Source organism: Henckelia pumila, chromosome 2 (assembly GCF_033568475.1).
Source record: "Henckelia pumila isolate YLH828 chromosome 2, ASM3356847v2, whole genome shotgun sequence".
Classification (NCBI taxonomy): Eukaryota; Viridiplantae; Streptophyta; class Magnoliopsida; order Lamiales; family Gesneriaceae; genus Henckelia; species Henckelia pumila.
The window spans coordinates 133,597,884-133,612,684 of NC_133121.1; the positions used below are offsets into that span (position 1 = coordinate 133,597,884).

The following is a 14,801-nucleotide window of genomic DNA, read 5'->3' on the forward strand; positions in this document are numbered from 1 at the left end:
CCACATTTAATTATATATCATTTATTAGAAATCTAAACCCATATTTAATATTTATTAGACGGTTTCAAGAATATTTATCCATAGACGAGTGAACTCTATTCATATTTATAATAAAAACAATAATTTATTGTGGATTATGAAAATAAAAAGTCCCTTTCATAAAATTGAACCGTGACAAGATGAGTTTCTGTGTTACTAAATTGATTGAAAATTAAGCCTAGTTTTTTAATTAAATTGTAAAATAAATCCGACGGTTTATCGTAGACTGTTGATTTCACCGGTGGCTTATTATGCGCAAATTTTCCGCGCAGGATCCCTTGTACGTATAAATGCCCTAAACCCATCAGTTTCTGATTCTCAGTGTCTTTTCCCATTCATCATCTATTTGCACATCTCTAACATCCGGAGTCCACAAGTAAACTTCCATTCAAAACCAATCCGATACACTCTCCATATCACCGCTTGAAGTTGAAAGAGAAGATGTTGGCCGAGCTCCCGCGCTTAACCAATTCACTTCGACTGCCTTTTGATGTCGATCAAGCTTATCTCAATCGAAAATCCCTTCTCAGAACCCTCAAGACCTCTAGGTTCGTATTCATTTATTGTATTTGATTTTCCAAACTATGGGATCGTCGGTTATGTTTCTGGGATGACATTTGATTTTCCTTTGATGATGTACTAGTTCCGCGGCTTTGCATGGAGAGTGGGAGCTTGCTCGTAAGATTGTGTATCAATGGGACGAAGGTAAGGTCTCACGCTGCACACTCACTGATTTCGTACTGATATTTTACGCATCAAGCGTGCCAATGGTCACATTTATTTGCTAGTTGCCAATGTGATAATTTTAAAATGCCATGTATGACTATGACTAATCCTCTATTTTTTACGGTGGATTGTTGCCATGTTTTGCAATTGATACTGACTGTTTGGAGTGTGACAGTTAAGTTATGAGTTTGGGGAATATATGAAATTTTATTTGTTTTCTTTGAATATGATTATATGGTGATGATATATATATTTTTTATGTGGCTCTATTACATTTTATATGTTTGCAGCATCTGCTGAGGTACGGCAAGCATACAAACAATATATTGCTGCAGTCGTGGAGTTGATGGGTGGTGAGGTCGTGTCAGAGGAATTTCATGAAGTGGCATTGTATATTTATCATCTATTTGACTTTACCTCTGACAACAAAGATGGTGAGAGCGGCAATAGGGTTTCTGATAAAAAGTAAGGATTTTATCGTTATTATTCGTGGAGGAGTTCTAATGGCTTTGAGTAGTGATGGTTTTTCCCGGTTATATAAAGTCGAAGAGCTCAGAATTGTATTGCTCATGGTTTTTGAAACTTTACCTCGTTGAATACTCTATATTTTAGACAATGTTTTATGCCATAAGCATGTGAATGATCCTTTGTTGCACAATAGATGATAACTTGGATGACCAAAAAGATCAAGAGTATCTGGAGTGGTGAATCAATTGCTCATTATTGAACTAAGTGGATGAGATAGAGGAAACTTGGTTTGAATTGTCAATAACTGGGGGAAATTTTGTCTTCATTTTGCACTTGTGTGTTTTTTGTGAAGGGTGGCTGTGCATCAATGATCTGGCATCTAAACAGTCTCTCTCTCTGTTTAAAAATTAAAGATATTATTGGGACTCAAATATGCTCAATCAGTTTCCTGAATGCTTAAGCATGAACACGGGCATAAAATAGTTCTTGGTCAATTGCATGAAGCTTTTTAGAAAGCATTCATGTGTCTAAATCCACTTGACGAAGAATTAGAGCTCCAACATTCATTGTGATAATAATTACTACGTGTTTTTTTGTTATTTTAGAAATTTTTGTTTATTTCTTTCCTAGATACCAGTTTGACGACTTTATTGTTGAAACTCGAAATGATTCTTTCACGGAGTAAACTTGCTTAGCCCCGAATCTGTTTACTCCATGTTGTTGGTATTGATTTCCCTGTGTCAATTTTCCATTAACAACATCCGATCTTCATTTTTCCCAATAACACCTTCCCACACATTTGAGTATCTGAGGTTCTGAATCTAAGACGTCGCTTTCAATCAATTCCCAATGAAAAAGCCTTTAGAGGGTCCTCTGCTTTCTTCTGAGTAACTGTTATTGTCTGTGTCTTGGTCAAAGGTTGGGATTAGGTTTCTGTTTAATCAGTCCATTTGATTTTCATTTATCAGCTTGCGTCTGAACCTTTCAAGTGATATTTCAGATTTTGAGTCCACTTTATTGTCTATGACCTGAGACATTAACTATCTGTAGCACCTACACTGTGCATTAAAGCGTTCCATATAATGTCGGCAATCCATTAGCAGTCCCAACAAAAACATAGGCTTTCAAGGCATGAAAATGTACTTATACTAGTTCAGGTAGAAGTAGTAGGATGGAGAGAGAGAAATGCGTCAACAGAGAAGGGCATGAAATGTACTTGTACTATTTCACAGTCTCTTTGATTTTTGATTTCCATGTTACCCATATTCAGTGTATGTCTGTCAAAACTAGTTACATGCTTAACTGATTGCCAGTAGTGCACAATTTATGGGTTTGTTAGTAAATAGTTTACAAATCTTTCTCAGACTACTTTTTTGTGTGCTTTTCACTATTCAGGTTTGAGTTGGAAAAATTTATTGGCCATGCTGTTCTGGATGCAAATATACAAAAAGTTGCATCTCTGGTAGATAGACTTTCTGGTTTACAGAAGAAGGAGCAGAGGGCCATGAATATTCCTGAATTGACGAGTGTAGATGGCGAGGAGTTGGAATTTGGTTCAGACCTTGTTTTCCAACCTCCTGCCCGGTTTCTAGTTGATTTTGCCTTGGAGCATGGAGAAATCCCAGTGGATGAAACTAGCACATCTTTTTCTCAACCTGAGGGATGGCCTGATTATGGTGGTCCAGCAATCGTTCGTTCTCTTAATGAAGGCAACTTTGGTCTAGAATGGTTGCGGGATGCATGTGAGAAAATTGTTAGTGAAAGCACTTCACATTTCCCTCGAGATGAACTGGCAATGACCATTTGCCAGGTTCTTGACTCAGAGAAACCGGGTGATGAGGTACCCTGATGATACTGCCATATTGGTAGTGTGCTTATGTGCTCTGATTGTACTTTTTGAGCAAGCTTCTGGATGACCATGTTCTTACTTCATCATGATTTAAAATGAAGATAGCTGGTGATTTGCTGGATCTTGTCGGTGATGGCTCGTTTGAAATTGTTCAAGACCTTATCATGGTATTAACAACCATAACTCAATCTTTTGTATTGTATTAGTTTAGCTGGTCGAGCATGTGCTGTTTCTCTCTTGCCCAATTATTATTTTAAAGCTGTAAAAAAGGGTTTTTTAATGTGTAATTGGATATTTTTCTTCCAAATATACTTGATATCTCCTTCAAGATGACAGTCCCGACCATGAATGTCACATCCAATGAGTCACGACGATCATTCTTCATTAAGCAATTTGTTCCATTCATTTTAACAATTCACGAAACTTGTTTGGAAGAATAGTATTACTTTAATCCTGTGAACCTTTTCTCCCTTCTCAGCATAGAAAAGAACTTGTTGAAAGTATTCACCGTGGACTTCTTGTACTCAAATCCGACAAATCAGTCTCAAGCATGCAACCAAGGATGCCTAGTTACGCTACTCAGGTAACAAAGTGAAATTCTGTTTCTTTCGGTATGTTTAAAGCTTCTCAGGTTTATTTATTTAATTATTTTTTGATAGGAAACAATATTATATTAAAAAGATATAACAATATTAATTTCAAAAAGTGGACCAGAGGTCCACGCAAAATGAGGTAAAAGCTGGAGTCATTTATCACAAAATAAGACTCCTATCCCTGTACAAATTTGTAACCGAGAAGTTTTTGAACTCTGCATTCTTCGAGATCCAAAACGGAGCTGAAAATTTTATTTTGTCTTAGCAATCACCTGCCGAGTCTTCTGCATTGTCAAAAATCCTTCTATTTTTCTCATACCAAACCAACCAACATATACAATGAACTATTAACCCCCAAAAAATTCTGCCCTCATACCTAGGTTACGACTGCTGCGAATAAATCCCTAGTTGATCTCGGGGATACCCGAACCAGGCCCAACTCTGCGAAGCTTTGAACCAAAGAAAACTCAAAAAAGGACAATGAATGAGCAAATGGTCTTGGGTCTCTGCCTCTTGCCTGCACAACACACACCAACTTGGGCATAGTGAACAGTCAGAAATCAGAATACTGAATATGACACCTGGAAACTTATTTTTCATGTTTACAGGTAACTGTACAAACAGAGTCTGAACGACAAATTGATAAGTTTCGTCGCAAGGAGGAAAAAAGAAATAGGCGTGGGACTGACCATGCCACGGAGAATGATTTTTCGTCTCTGGCATTTAGTTCCTTGCTTCAAGCAAGTGAGAAGAAAAACCTTTTTGATGATCTTGTTGGATATGGTGATGGGCCTCAGCTTGCTGCAACTGCCCTTCCTCAGGGCACGGTTAGAAAGCATTATAAGGGATATGAAGAAGTCACTGTTCCTGCCACACCTACTGCACCGATGAAACCTGGGGAGAAGCTGGTGAGTGTAAAAACTTAGTTTTCTGCTTAAAATCTATATTTGCGGGGTGAATGGTGCGCTTTAGTGATTGCACTTGAAAACTGGACAGTTCTTCTGTTACTTGTTTTAGCATGCCTTTTGGGTCAAATTGACGCTGTTTTGTACTTAACTTTCTATACTTTAAATAATAGGGTAAGAGTCACTGTGATTTGTTTTGACTTTAAATTTTAATATTAGGGTGAAGACAAAATTAATTCACATCGAATGAGTGAGACAACACTAATTTGGCATATTAAATAGGCTAAATATAATATTCTAACATGTATTCTTGCATTAAGGTTTAAGGCCTTAGTTGGGCACAATGAACAATTAAACAGAAATTGAATGGATTTAGATTTCGGTAATCCACCCGATTACAAAAATTACACATAGCCTTAATGCCATCAATGACTTAAGTATTACTTAATTTTTTAATTCTCATTCCCCCAGAATCGTGCATTATTACTTCTTTTTTTAGTTCTCATCCCTGAAGAACCGTGGCTGAATTTGTTATTTAGGTTGTGGAAATTTCATTTTATCTTTCAGCTTTTGTTTACTGGCAGATTGAAATAAAGGAGTTAGATGATTTTGCACAAGCTGCTTTCCGTGGATACAAATCTTTGAATCGCATCCAGAGCAGAATATACCAAAAAACTTACTTCAGTAACGAAAATATACTGGTGAAAAATTTTCCTTGTGGTGTTGCTTAATTGTAGTTATTCCAGGAAATAAGCCTTTACCATCACCGATATTGTATGTTTTCTTACAGGTCTGTGCTCCAACTGGAGCTGGAAAAACAAATATAGCCATGATATCTATTCTGCATGAGGTATGCTACTCCTTTCTTTCTTTGATACGATAGATTGCTGTTTTATATCTGTTATCTCATTTGGGCTGATTTGGAACCAGGAAAATGGGTGATGACAAACGGTAAAAGGGTATTTGGCAGAGCTTATAAGCTCTTAAAATTTGTTTTGCAACAATTTTTGCAAACTACTGACAATTTTTAAAATTTTTTTTTGAAAAGATCTTATCTTAACATTTTACTTTTTTAAAATATCCTTGCATATTTTATTAAATCTCCACTACGTCCTCCATAAATTCAGATTCTTAACTTAATTTTTTTTAGTCAAAGTTACATGAACAAATTAGAGATAATATTAAATAATTTTTTTTAAAAATTTTTCCAAAAAAAATCCACTTTTCTGAGTTATATTATAAATATAAAATAGTTTTATTATTTTTAATGTAGGTCTAACATTTATGATCAAATTCTAAAACTATTTTCACACTAGTCATGCTAGATGTACACTCCGGGTTACATTCAAGAATGGTATAATGGAGAACCATTCTTTTTTTTTTTGATAAGAAACTATAATATTATTGATAATATGAAATTACTTAGAATACAAACAGTGGACCAGTGGTCCACAAAAGTAAACTAGTTTCCAAAGCAAACAAAGGCAGCTATCAATCTAATGGATTTTGTTATGTTACCTGCGGGAGGGATTTCTGACTATTAGGAAATGCGTTCTGTCATTAAATCCTTCGATAGGAAAGTCTTCTAAGTCAGTAAAAGTAAAAATAATCTTAAGTTTGATTCCATTATAGATCATCTATGTCAGGGGTTCTGAATGCCATGCCGCTATCTTCATGGAATTCATATTCTTGGTATAGATCCTCTTTTCATAGTCATTGGGAATTTAGTAATGATTTGATAGCTGGATAGTTCCATCTATAGTCAAAATCGAATTAAAATCTGTCACTTTGGCCTTAATTTTTTCATGCCCTAACCTCATTGAGTCAGTTAGCATAGTGCTGATTGCGTTGAGTATTGGACACACATCTTGGAGATTAAGAGAAGCTGGGTGAATTGAGACAAGATGTTCTCTGTCATGTATTTCAGGGGTGAAAAGTGAATTCTTAAAAGTAAACTTTAATTAATTTATTTTTTGATGATACAATAGGGATGTGCATTGGTTAAACAATCTGTGAATGTTCTTTCCATTGATATGATTATGATAAGTCAATAAGTCATTATCTTAAACAAGCATTTCTTTAAAAATTGAAAAGGAGTTGAATTTACCATTAGGTTGTTTGGTCAAAACCTGTGAACTTAATATGCCTTCAGAAAGTTCACATCTTCTTTTCAAGTTTCTTGGTGTGTTCATCTTCATTTTATTCCACTCCGTTAAGACACATATATTTGAATGGTTTGTGCCATGGAGGTGCTTGTTTGAATTTATTAACGACGGTAACATTTCTAATTATTACACTTTTTTCATTAATCTCACCTATCATTTTGATAGATAGGACAACACTTAAGAGATGGCTATTTACACAAGGATGAATTTAAGATTGTTTATGTTGCTCCTATGAAGGTAAAATTCCATAATTATTTAATTGACCATACTATTTTTACAATAATTGAAGATCATGTATTTATATATAAAAAAGATCATGTATCTGTTTTCTTAGGCATTAGCTGCAGAGGTTACGTCAACGTTTAGTCATCGCTTGTCTCCACTAAACATAATCGTGAGAGAACTTACTGGTGACATGCAACTTTCTAAAAATGAACTTGAAGAAACTCAGGTGATTTGTTGTTCATATGACCTTCAGTTTTGATTCTTGTTACTTTTGCCATTTGCTATGTTGTTTTGCTTAGAGAGGTTGTGCATTATGTGCTTCTTTAACTTTTCTTAGTGTTCTTTTATGTGTGATTCAGATGATTGTGACAACGCCTGAAAAGTGGGATGTTATCACTCGTAAAAGTAGTGACATGTCTCTATCTATGCTAGTGAAGCTCCTAATCATTGATGAAGTACATCTCTTGAATGATGATAGGGGTCCTGTAATAGAGGCATTAGTAGCTCGCACTCTTCGTCAGGTATATCATACTTGCTATGTCTATTAGGAACAATAATTGCTAACGACTCAAACACAAATAAAACTCAAAATTCAATATAAAAATCTTAGTATTGCTACTCATCCAAGGGTTTAATCCCTTCACAAGAGGAAGACTCTTGCCCCTAGCACAAGCTAGTCTAATTCAACAAAAATAAACGTGAATGCCCCTCCCTAACAATCTCCCCTCTGTTTATTCCCTCCCCTGATCTAGATCCTTCTGATTACTCTTAGAATAAGGGCTTGGGCTTTCTTTTGGGCCTGCTTGGTCTATTGGGCCTAACAATATCAGTTGGATTACATTCATATTTCTCCTTTTATATTTTGCTATTTGTTTTTGAAGATTTTATATGTGCTATAATTCTGTGCACTTTCTATGAATTTATTCCTTCAAGCTAATAAATGGAGATGCTCCATAAGTTTGCTTAGGGGCTTATGCCACACACACACACACCAACCTTGTGCGGTTTGACGATGGTATTTATTTAACAGGTCGAGTCAACACAAAGTATGATTCGTATAGTTGGACTCTCTGCCACTCTACCGAATTATTTGGAGGTTTCTTCTTTATCTTTACTTTAATCATTGTAACACGTTGTTTTTTGACAATACATTTATTTGAGCTAATTTGCATCACGGATATTGGCTAAAGTGATCATTTTCAATGGCAATTCTTTGCAAATACCAGGTTGCACAATTTTTGAGGGTAAATCCAGATACAGGTCTATTCTTTTTTGATTCAAGCTACCGCCCAGTTCCTTTGGAGCAGCAATATATTGGTATTTCTGAACCGAATTTTGTAGCTCGCAAGGAATTGATGAATGAGATATGCTACAAGAAGGTTCGATTATATCATGAGCACTGAAATTCTATGTAATCAGGAGAAATTAAGTATGTAATATTTATTTCTTTTTTTATCAGGTTGTTGATTCAATAAGGCAAGGGCATCAGGTTATGGTTTTTGTTCATTCACGGAAAGATACCGGAAAAACGGCTGAAAACCTGGTAACATCGTTTCACATATAAAATAAGCTTTTTGAAAACGATTATGTTTACTTGTACTTGTTACAGTAGAACTCTGTCATGGTCCCAGGGTTTTGATAACATTATGGGGCGATTTAAGGACTGATCATAATTCATGATGTTTGAGGCTCGTTAGAGAGAACCTCGCGATCTCTTGGTTTAAAGGCTCGTTAGGAGAGAATCTTAGATCTCGTAACACAATATTGTGATTAATTTTCCTGATAAATTTTATTAATAAAATCACACTCTATTTATAATAGAGTACAATGATTCAATTAGAGAAAATAATATCCTAACATAAATAAAAGATCACTCTAGCTATGGAATGATCCTATTATTTAAAACTAAATAATAGACAAGATAACAATGAATCCTACAAAAGATTATGACAGAATAATCTTTTGGGCTTAAGAATTTTCCATATTGGTGCAATGGAGGCTCATGACATTACACCCCCTTAGAGATCATGGTTGTCCTCAACCATGTGAAAAGTGCAGACTGCTGTAGGAGTATGTCAAAGATTAGGTATAGGTGGCGGTGATTTTTAAATTCCTCCCACTGGAACCATGGACGACCTTGTTCCAACTCTAAGAAACGAAGTTGGGCATTGCTCTCAAGATAAAAAGAAGCCAATCCACCCTTTTCTTTTTCCGTTGTTTGTGGATGACAAGAGAATTGTTGGCATTGGTTTAGCCCTCTTAGTAGATCGGACATCCATGTGTTGCCATATGCTGATCCGCTCCCAGGTAGCTCCGTGTTTTGCTGGTGATCCAAACCTTCCGTACAGCTACCATCATCCTTGTTGGACCATGCTAATGTGCTGCCATTTGTGGCTTCGTCGCCACTCAGCTCCTTCGTACTTCTGCCCTTGTCCTTACCCCCTACTGCTTCGGTTCTGGTTGCAGAGATAGCCAAGGATAATGCTTCCAGCTGGGCATGGAGTTCTTGCTGCCGACGCTTGTTTGCAGCCCTATCTTTCATGTACATCTAGATCAATGCTTCGAATTGCTGCTGCAAGGTGTGAAAATCCCCCATAACAGTTGGCTTTGATACCAATTTGTCATGGTCCAGGGTTTTGATAACATTATGGGGCGATTTAAGGACTGATCATAATTCATGATGTTTGAGGCTCGTTAGAGTGAACCTCGCGATCTCTTGGTTTAAAGGCTCGTTAGGAGAGAACCTTAGATCTCGTAACACAATATTGTGATTAATTTTCCTGATAAATTTTATTAATAAAATTACACTTTATTTATAATAGAGTACAATGATTCAATTAGAGAAAATAATATCCTAACATAAATAAAAGATCACTCTAGCTATGGAATGATCCTATTATTTAAAACTAAATAAAAGACAAGATAACAATGAATCCTACAAAAGATTATGATAGAATAATCTTTTGGGCTTAAGAATTTTCCATATTGGTGCAATGGAGGCTCATGACAAACTCTTTATTACACTTGCAGCAAAGTTAGATAATAAACTGGGAATTCTTTTACATAACGAAATTTTTTCTCTCTCTAGGAAAAAACCCTCCCGTCGCGATGACTTCGCCTCGCACCTCCCTTTTCCTCTTTCCTTCAGATTTCCGGCCATAGATCCGACCGATCCCAGCCTTTACCTCATCTCTCTTTCTTGACTTCTCTTTCTCTTTCTCTCTCCTCTTCAGTCCTTTCCCTTCTGAACCCGCATTCTCTCGATTCCTTTCTAGACTCTTTCTTCTATCCTCTTTCCTAGCTTTTCCTTTGACTTCGAGCCGTCGAAATTTTTCTAGTAGGATGCCGAGGTGGGCGGAAAGTGGGCAATACAGATTGGGGCCTTTCGAGAGAAGGCCACCACAAGCGACGAAGGACGTCAAAATTGAGCAGAAGGTATTCATAATCAGAATGGGTCAGGGAGGGGCTTCGATTTGCTTGACAGAAAGAACGAGGAGAGCTAGCTTCTTGCTGGAGTTGGATTTGAACTGTGCGAGGTGGCTTTGGACGAAACTTTGGGGGTTTATCAAACACCCTAAATCGAGTTCCGTCTTCAGTAAATTCCGAGGACAGGAAGCTGCTGTATCTACGCACAATTATCTCAATAGCAGAGGCAGATTTCTGGAAGTGCTTAAAATAGCGCCGGGGGGTTTCAAGCAACGTATAATCGTTCCCAGTGGGCGTGCAGAGGGCGGCTGGATCAAGCTGGCTAATCATTTGCGATTTTTTATACAAAGGGAGAATGTCAATGCTTGGGCTCATGTCAAAAAGAAAAAAGGGGTCGAAACACCTAAGCAACGGGATACCAAGAATCCGGACAAATTGGCATCGCGAGATCTATTGGCTAATGAGAATATTCGCCCTTGCTCAGTCAAGGATTGGCAGAAAGCAATCATTATTACTAAGGCACGGGTCAACATATCTTGGGTGGAGGTGGTTTCTGCTTTAAGCACGGCCGTGAAGAGAAGGATAGAAATATTCCCATTTAAGGCCAACAAGGCAGCTTGGTGGCCCTACAATACAGAAGAGGCTTCATATTTTGTGGGACTGAAGAAAGGCTATTTCGACAATAGGGTGACATTGTTCTTTGAAGGATGGAGAACGGAAGTCAACAGGGAAGTAGAGATGTTTGCTTGTTGCAATAGCTGGGTGAGGATATTCGGATTGCCTTGGGACTTATGGTCAAGTGAACTATTTAGGAGCGTGGGGGAGCAATGCGGGGGCTTACTGGATATTAGCCAAGACTAAAATAAAGGTGGTAGGCCCAGAAGGAGGCTTCATCAACGGGTTTGTACAAATATCGACATCTCGAGGCTTAATGATTGTGCGACTTGAAGTGGTATCGGTCAACCCAGAAGCTTATGATTACTACGAAAAGCGCTCATTCGCTCAAGTAGTGATGAACGGACCTAGAGGGACAGTAGGACGAGGAGCAGGGAAGGCAGCAGTGGAAAGAGAAAAGGATTTTTTCTCGGGTTTTGGGGGTGAGAAAGGATCGAAGAGGAATGAACCTGTGCATCCAGTAGATAAGTTAAAGGGGCAGGCTTTAGTTAACAATCAAAACAGTGAAGAGGAGGAGATAGCTGAGAATAATTCAGACAAGGGGAGTCTTCACCTAATCTCAAAAGAAGCAGGAGGCAGCGGCGATAGATCGTGGGGATCAGAATCTATTTTAGGAGGGCGCCAAGTTAAAATACTCAAAAGATTATGTCCAAAAGTGGTGGGCGAGTTCCAGAGAAGAATAATACAACCTTTGAGGGAGTTTGAAGAGGATAAGACTGAGACAACTCCCAAAGAGACTGGCAAAGTGTTGGAGAGATCCTATCCTCCACGTTTTGAGATTGTATATTCAAGAAGAAAAGGCCGAGACGCGGTCTTCAGAAACACCGGGAATGGAGATAGCAGCTGGTATTTAGACCCGCTGGGAAATGGCTTACAAGGCAATACCAGCATGTGCAATGGGATATTAGAGGATGAATTTTTTCAAGATTCAGGGGATGATCTGTCATCGGAGGATTCTGACTCGTTCCAAACTAGTAGTTCAGTGGTGGGCGACTCTCTTGTCAATTCCCCGACAAATTCTTGTCTTGAGGACATCAGGGGCATCTTCGCATCTTATCCAGGTTCGTATTCTAATCCTTCACAGGGACACGTGCGATACTGAGCCCAAGTCGAAATCGACGGCTATTCCAGTCAATCCCAATCCTCTTTACCTTCCAAACCGTTTTTCCCTTTTTGATGGGAGGGGGGTGGGTGGGGGGGGGGGGGAGGGGTAGAACCTCATCCTAGGGTGAATGATAAGCCAGTACTCCAGATGTCGGAGAAGAGGGAGGGTTTGGAGGAGGATGTGGTGGCAGCGGCTGTGAAGGAGGGCTTAATGAACAATTGTCTTGCTAAACTGGAGGTGAAAAGAGTTAGCTTTGGAGATCCAGTGGCTGTGGTATTACATTAAAAACCTCAAGGAGTGGTTTATTTAGGGCTATACAGTTCGTTTATGCGGATTTTCTCATGGAACATTAGAGGGGGTGGATCAAGTAGTAGGAGAGGTTTGATCAGAACAATTCTCCGAAGAGAGAAACCGGATATAGTGGTTCTTTTGGAAACTAAAAGGCAGCGGGTGGATAGGAGGTTTGTAGCGAGCCTTTGGAAATCCAGATTCATAGAATGGGTGGAGCTACCAGCGTGGGGCAGATCTGGAGGAATTTTGGTAGCTTGGGACCCGCGGACGGTGGTAGTGAAGGATAACCTGATTGGGGAGTTCTCGGTATTGAAATAGAAAAGGATCCTAACTCAGCGTGGTGGTTCTCAGCAGTCTACAGTCCGTGTGGACCAAGAGCTCGTCAGAATTTCTGGGATGAACTAGCATGTTTGAAGGTGATTTGCGGCCCCTTATGGTGTGTAGGCGGAGACTTCAATGTGGTCAGATCTTTGAGTGAGAAATTGAATAGCAGCACCTTAACCAGTAGCATGAGATGCTTTGATGCTTTGATTAATGAGCTAGAGCTGTACGATCCTCCCTTGTTGAATGCAAAATTCACGTGGTCAAATATGCGGGCTTCACCCATTTGGTGCAGGTGCAGGCTGGACAGATTCTTGTTCTCGGGAGGATGGAAGGAGGAGTTCGGGTTCTGCAGACAATCAGTGCTATCGAGAATTACTTCTGATCATTTTCCTTTGATTTTGAATACATCTAAGGAGGAGTGGGGGCCTACTCCTTTTAGATTTGAAAATGTTTGGCTTAAACATAAGAACTTCAAGGAGGAATTCTTCAATTGGTGGTCGAGTCAAAATCCTCAAGGCTGGGAAGGCTATAAATTTATGAACAAATTGAAGGGAATGAAAGCGGAGATTAAGAGATGGAATGTACAGATTTTTGGGAACTTAGATACGAGGAGATATGAGCTAGAGACCAAGATTCAAGCGTTGGACGTTCAAGAGTGGGAAGGTACGGGATCAGATAGTTTGGTGGAGGACAGAAGAGTTCTCAGATCTGAGTTAGAGGAGTTAGTATGTAGGAAATTGCAAATGGAAGCTCAGAAGGCTAGGGTTAAATGGTTAAAGGAAGGGGACTGTAATTCAAAATTCTTCCATTCGTTACTTAGCCAAAGGAGAAGCAGGAATTGTATAGAAAGTATGGAACTGGAAGATGGAACTGTAAGCACTAATAAAGACGTCATCAGATCAGCAATTATAGATTTCTTCACAAAGCTTTATAGCAAACCAGAGGGAGGGGGTTGGGGTGTTGAAGGGGTGGAATGGAGTGCAATTGACAGAGATTCTATGGAGCAGCTTGAGCTACCCTTTTCCGAGGATGAAATTAAACAAGTAGTGTTTGAGTGTGAAGGATCGAAAGCCCCGGGACCGGATGGTTTCACAATGGAAGTCTACAAGGAGTGTTGGCATACGATCAAAGAGGATTTGATGAGGGTGTTCAAGGAATTTTATGAGGGAGGTATTGTGAACGGTGTAACGAATGAGACTTATATTTGCTTGGTTCCAAAAAAGAAAGATTCGCGGCGCATTAAGGACTTTAGACCCATCAGCCTAATCACTAGTCTTTACAAGATAATCGCTAAGGTGCTAGCATCGCGTCTTAAGAAGGTGCTAGAGATCACTATTTCACATTCACAGAATGCGTTCATTGAAGGTCGTCAAATTTTGGATTGTTGCTTGATAGCGAATGAGGCGGGGGAAGAATTCAGATTGAAGAAGAAGAGAGGTTGGGTATTCAAGGCGGACTTTGAGAAAGCCTATGATAACGTAAATTGACGTTTTTTGGATTTTGTTCTCTTCAAGAAAGGCTTTGGGAATAGATGGAGGAAATGGATTAAAGGATGCCTCAGCAACGTAAATTATTCAGTTATTGTTAACGGAAGACCAAATGGTAAATTCAAGGGGGAGAAAGGATTACGACAAGAAGACCCCTTATCTCCGTTCCTGTTCAACTTGGTGGCGGATGTTTTGGGAAGATTGATTGACAAGGCTAAGTCTGCAGGTATCTTTAGAGGTTGGGAGATAGGGCGGGATAGAGTTGAGGTCTCTCACATTCAATTTGCCGATGACACCCTGTTTTTTGCGCTTAGTGAGAATCATGTGAGAATGTTAATGGACATCCTGCTCGTCTTTTGTGATATGTCTGGGTTGAAGATCAACAAGGAGAAAAGTGCACTCTTGAGCTGTAACTGTGAAAAAGAATTGGAGGATGGGTTGGCTAGGGAGATAGGCTGTGGGGTGGAATCTTGGCCCATTCAATACCTCGGAGTACCCTTGGGAGGAACCCATTAAGGGTTTC

General features: G+C 38.8%; 1 protein-coding gene across 1 annotated transcript in view; it reads left to right on the forward strand.

Annotated features, from left to right (window-relative positions):
* The first annotated feature begins 306 nt into the window (after window positions 1-306).
* Window positions 307-14,801, forward strand: part of LOC140881907 (DExH-box ATP-dependent RNA helicase DExH14) — a 38,713-nt gene continuing 24,218 nt past the window's right edge. The window contains exons 1-15 of the mRNA XM_073287580.1: window positions 307-587; window positions 683-744; window positions 1,056-1,230; window positions 2,629-3,073; window positions 3,184-3,249; window positions 3,561-3,665; window positions 4,284-4,583; window positions 5,165-5,281; window positions 5,371-5,430; window positions 6,911-6,982; window positions 7,080-7,196; window positions 7,330-7,491; window positions 8,001-8,066; window positions 8,197-8,349; window positions 8,430-8,513. Of these exons, the coding sequence (XP_073143681.1) occupies window positions 481-587; window positions 683-744; window positions 1,056-1,230; window positions 2,629-3,073; window positions 3,184-3,249; window positions 3,561-3,665; window positions 4,284-4,583; window positions 5,165-5,281; window positions 5,371-5,430; window positions 6,911-6,982; window positions 7,080-7,196; window positions 7,330-7,491; window positions 8,001-8,066; window positions 8,197-8,349; window positions 8,430-8,513 (2,091 nt within the window). The 5' untranslated portion in view covers window positions 307-480. The remainder of the gene's footprint in view (window positions 588-682; window positions 745-1,055; window positions 1,231-2,628; window positions 3,074-3,183; window positions 3,250-3,560; window positions 3,666-4,283; window positions 4,584-5,164; window positions 5,282-5,370; window positions 5,431-6,910; window positions 6,983-7,079; window positions 7,197-7,329; window positions 7,492-8,000; window positions 8,067-8,196; window positions 8,350-8,429; window positions 8,514-14,801) is intronic.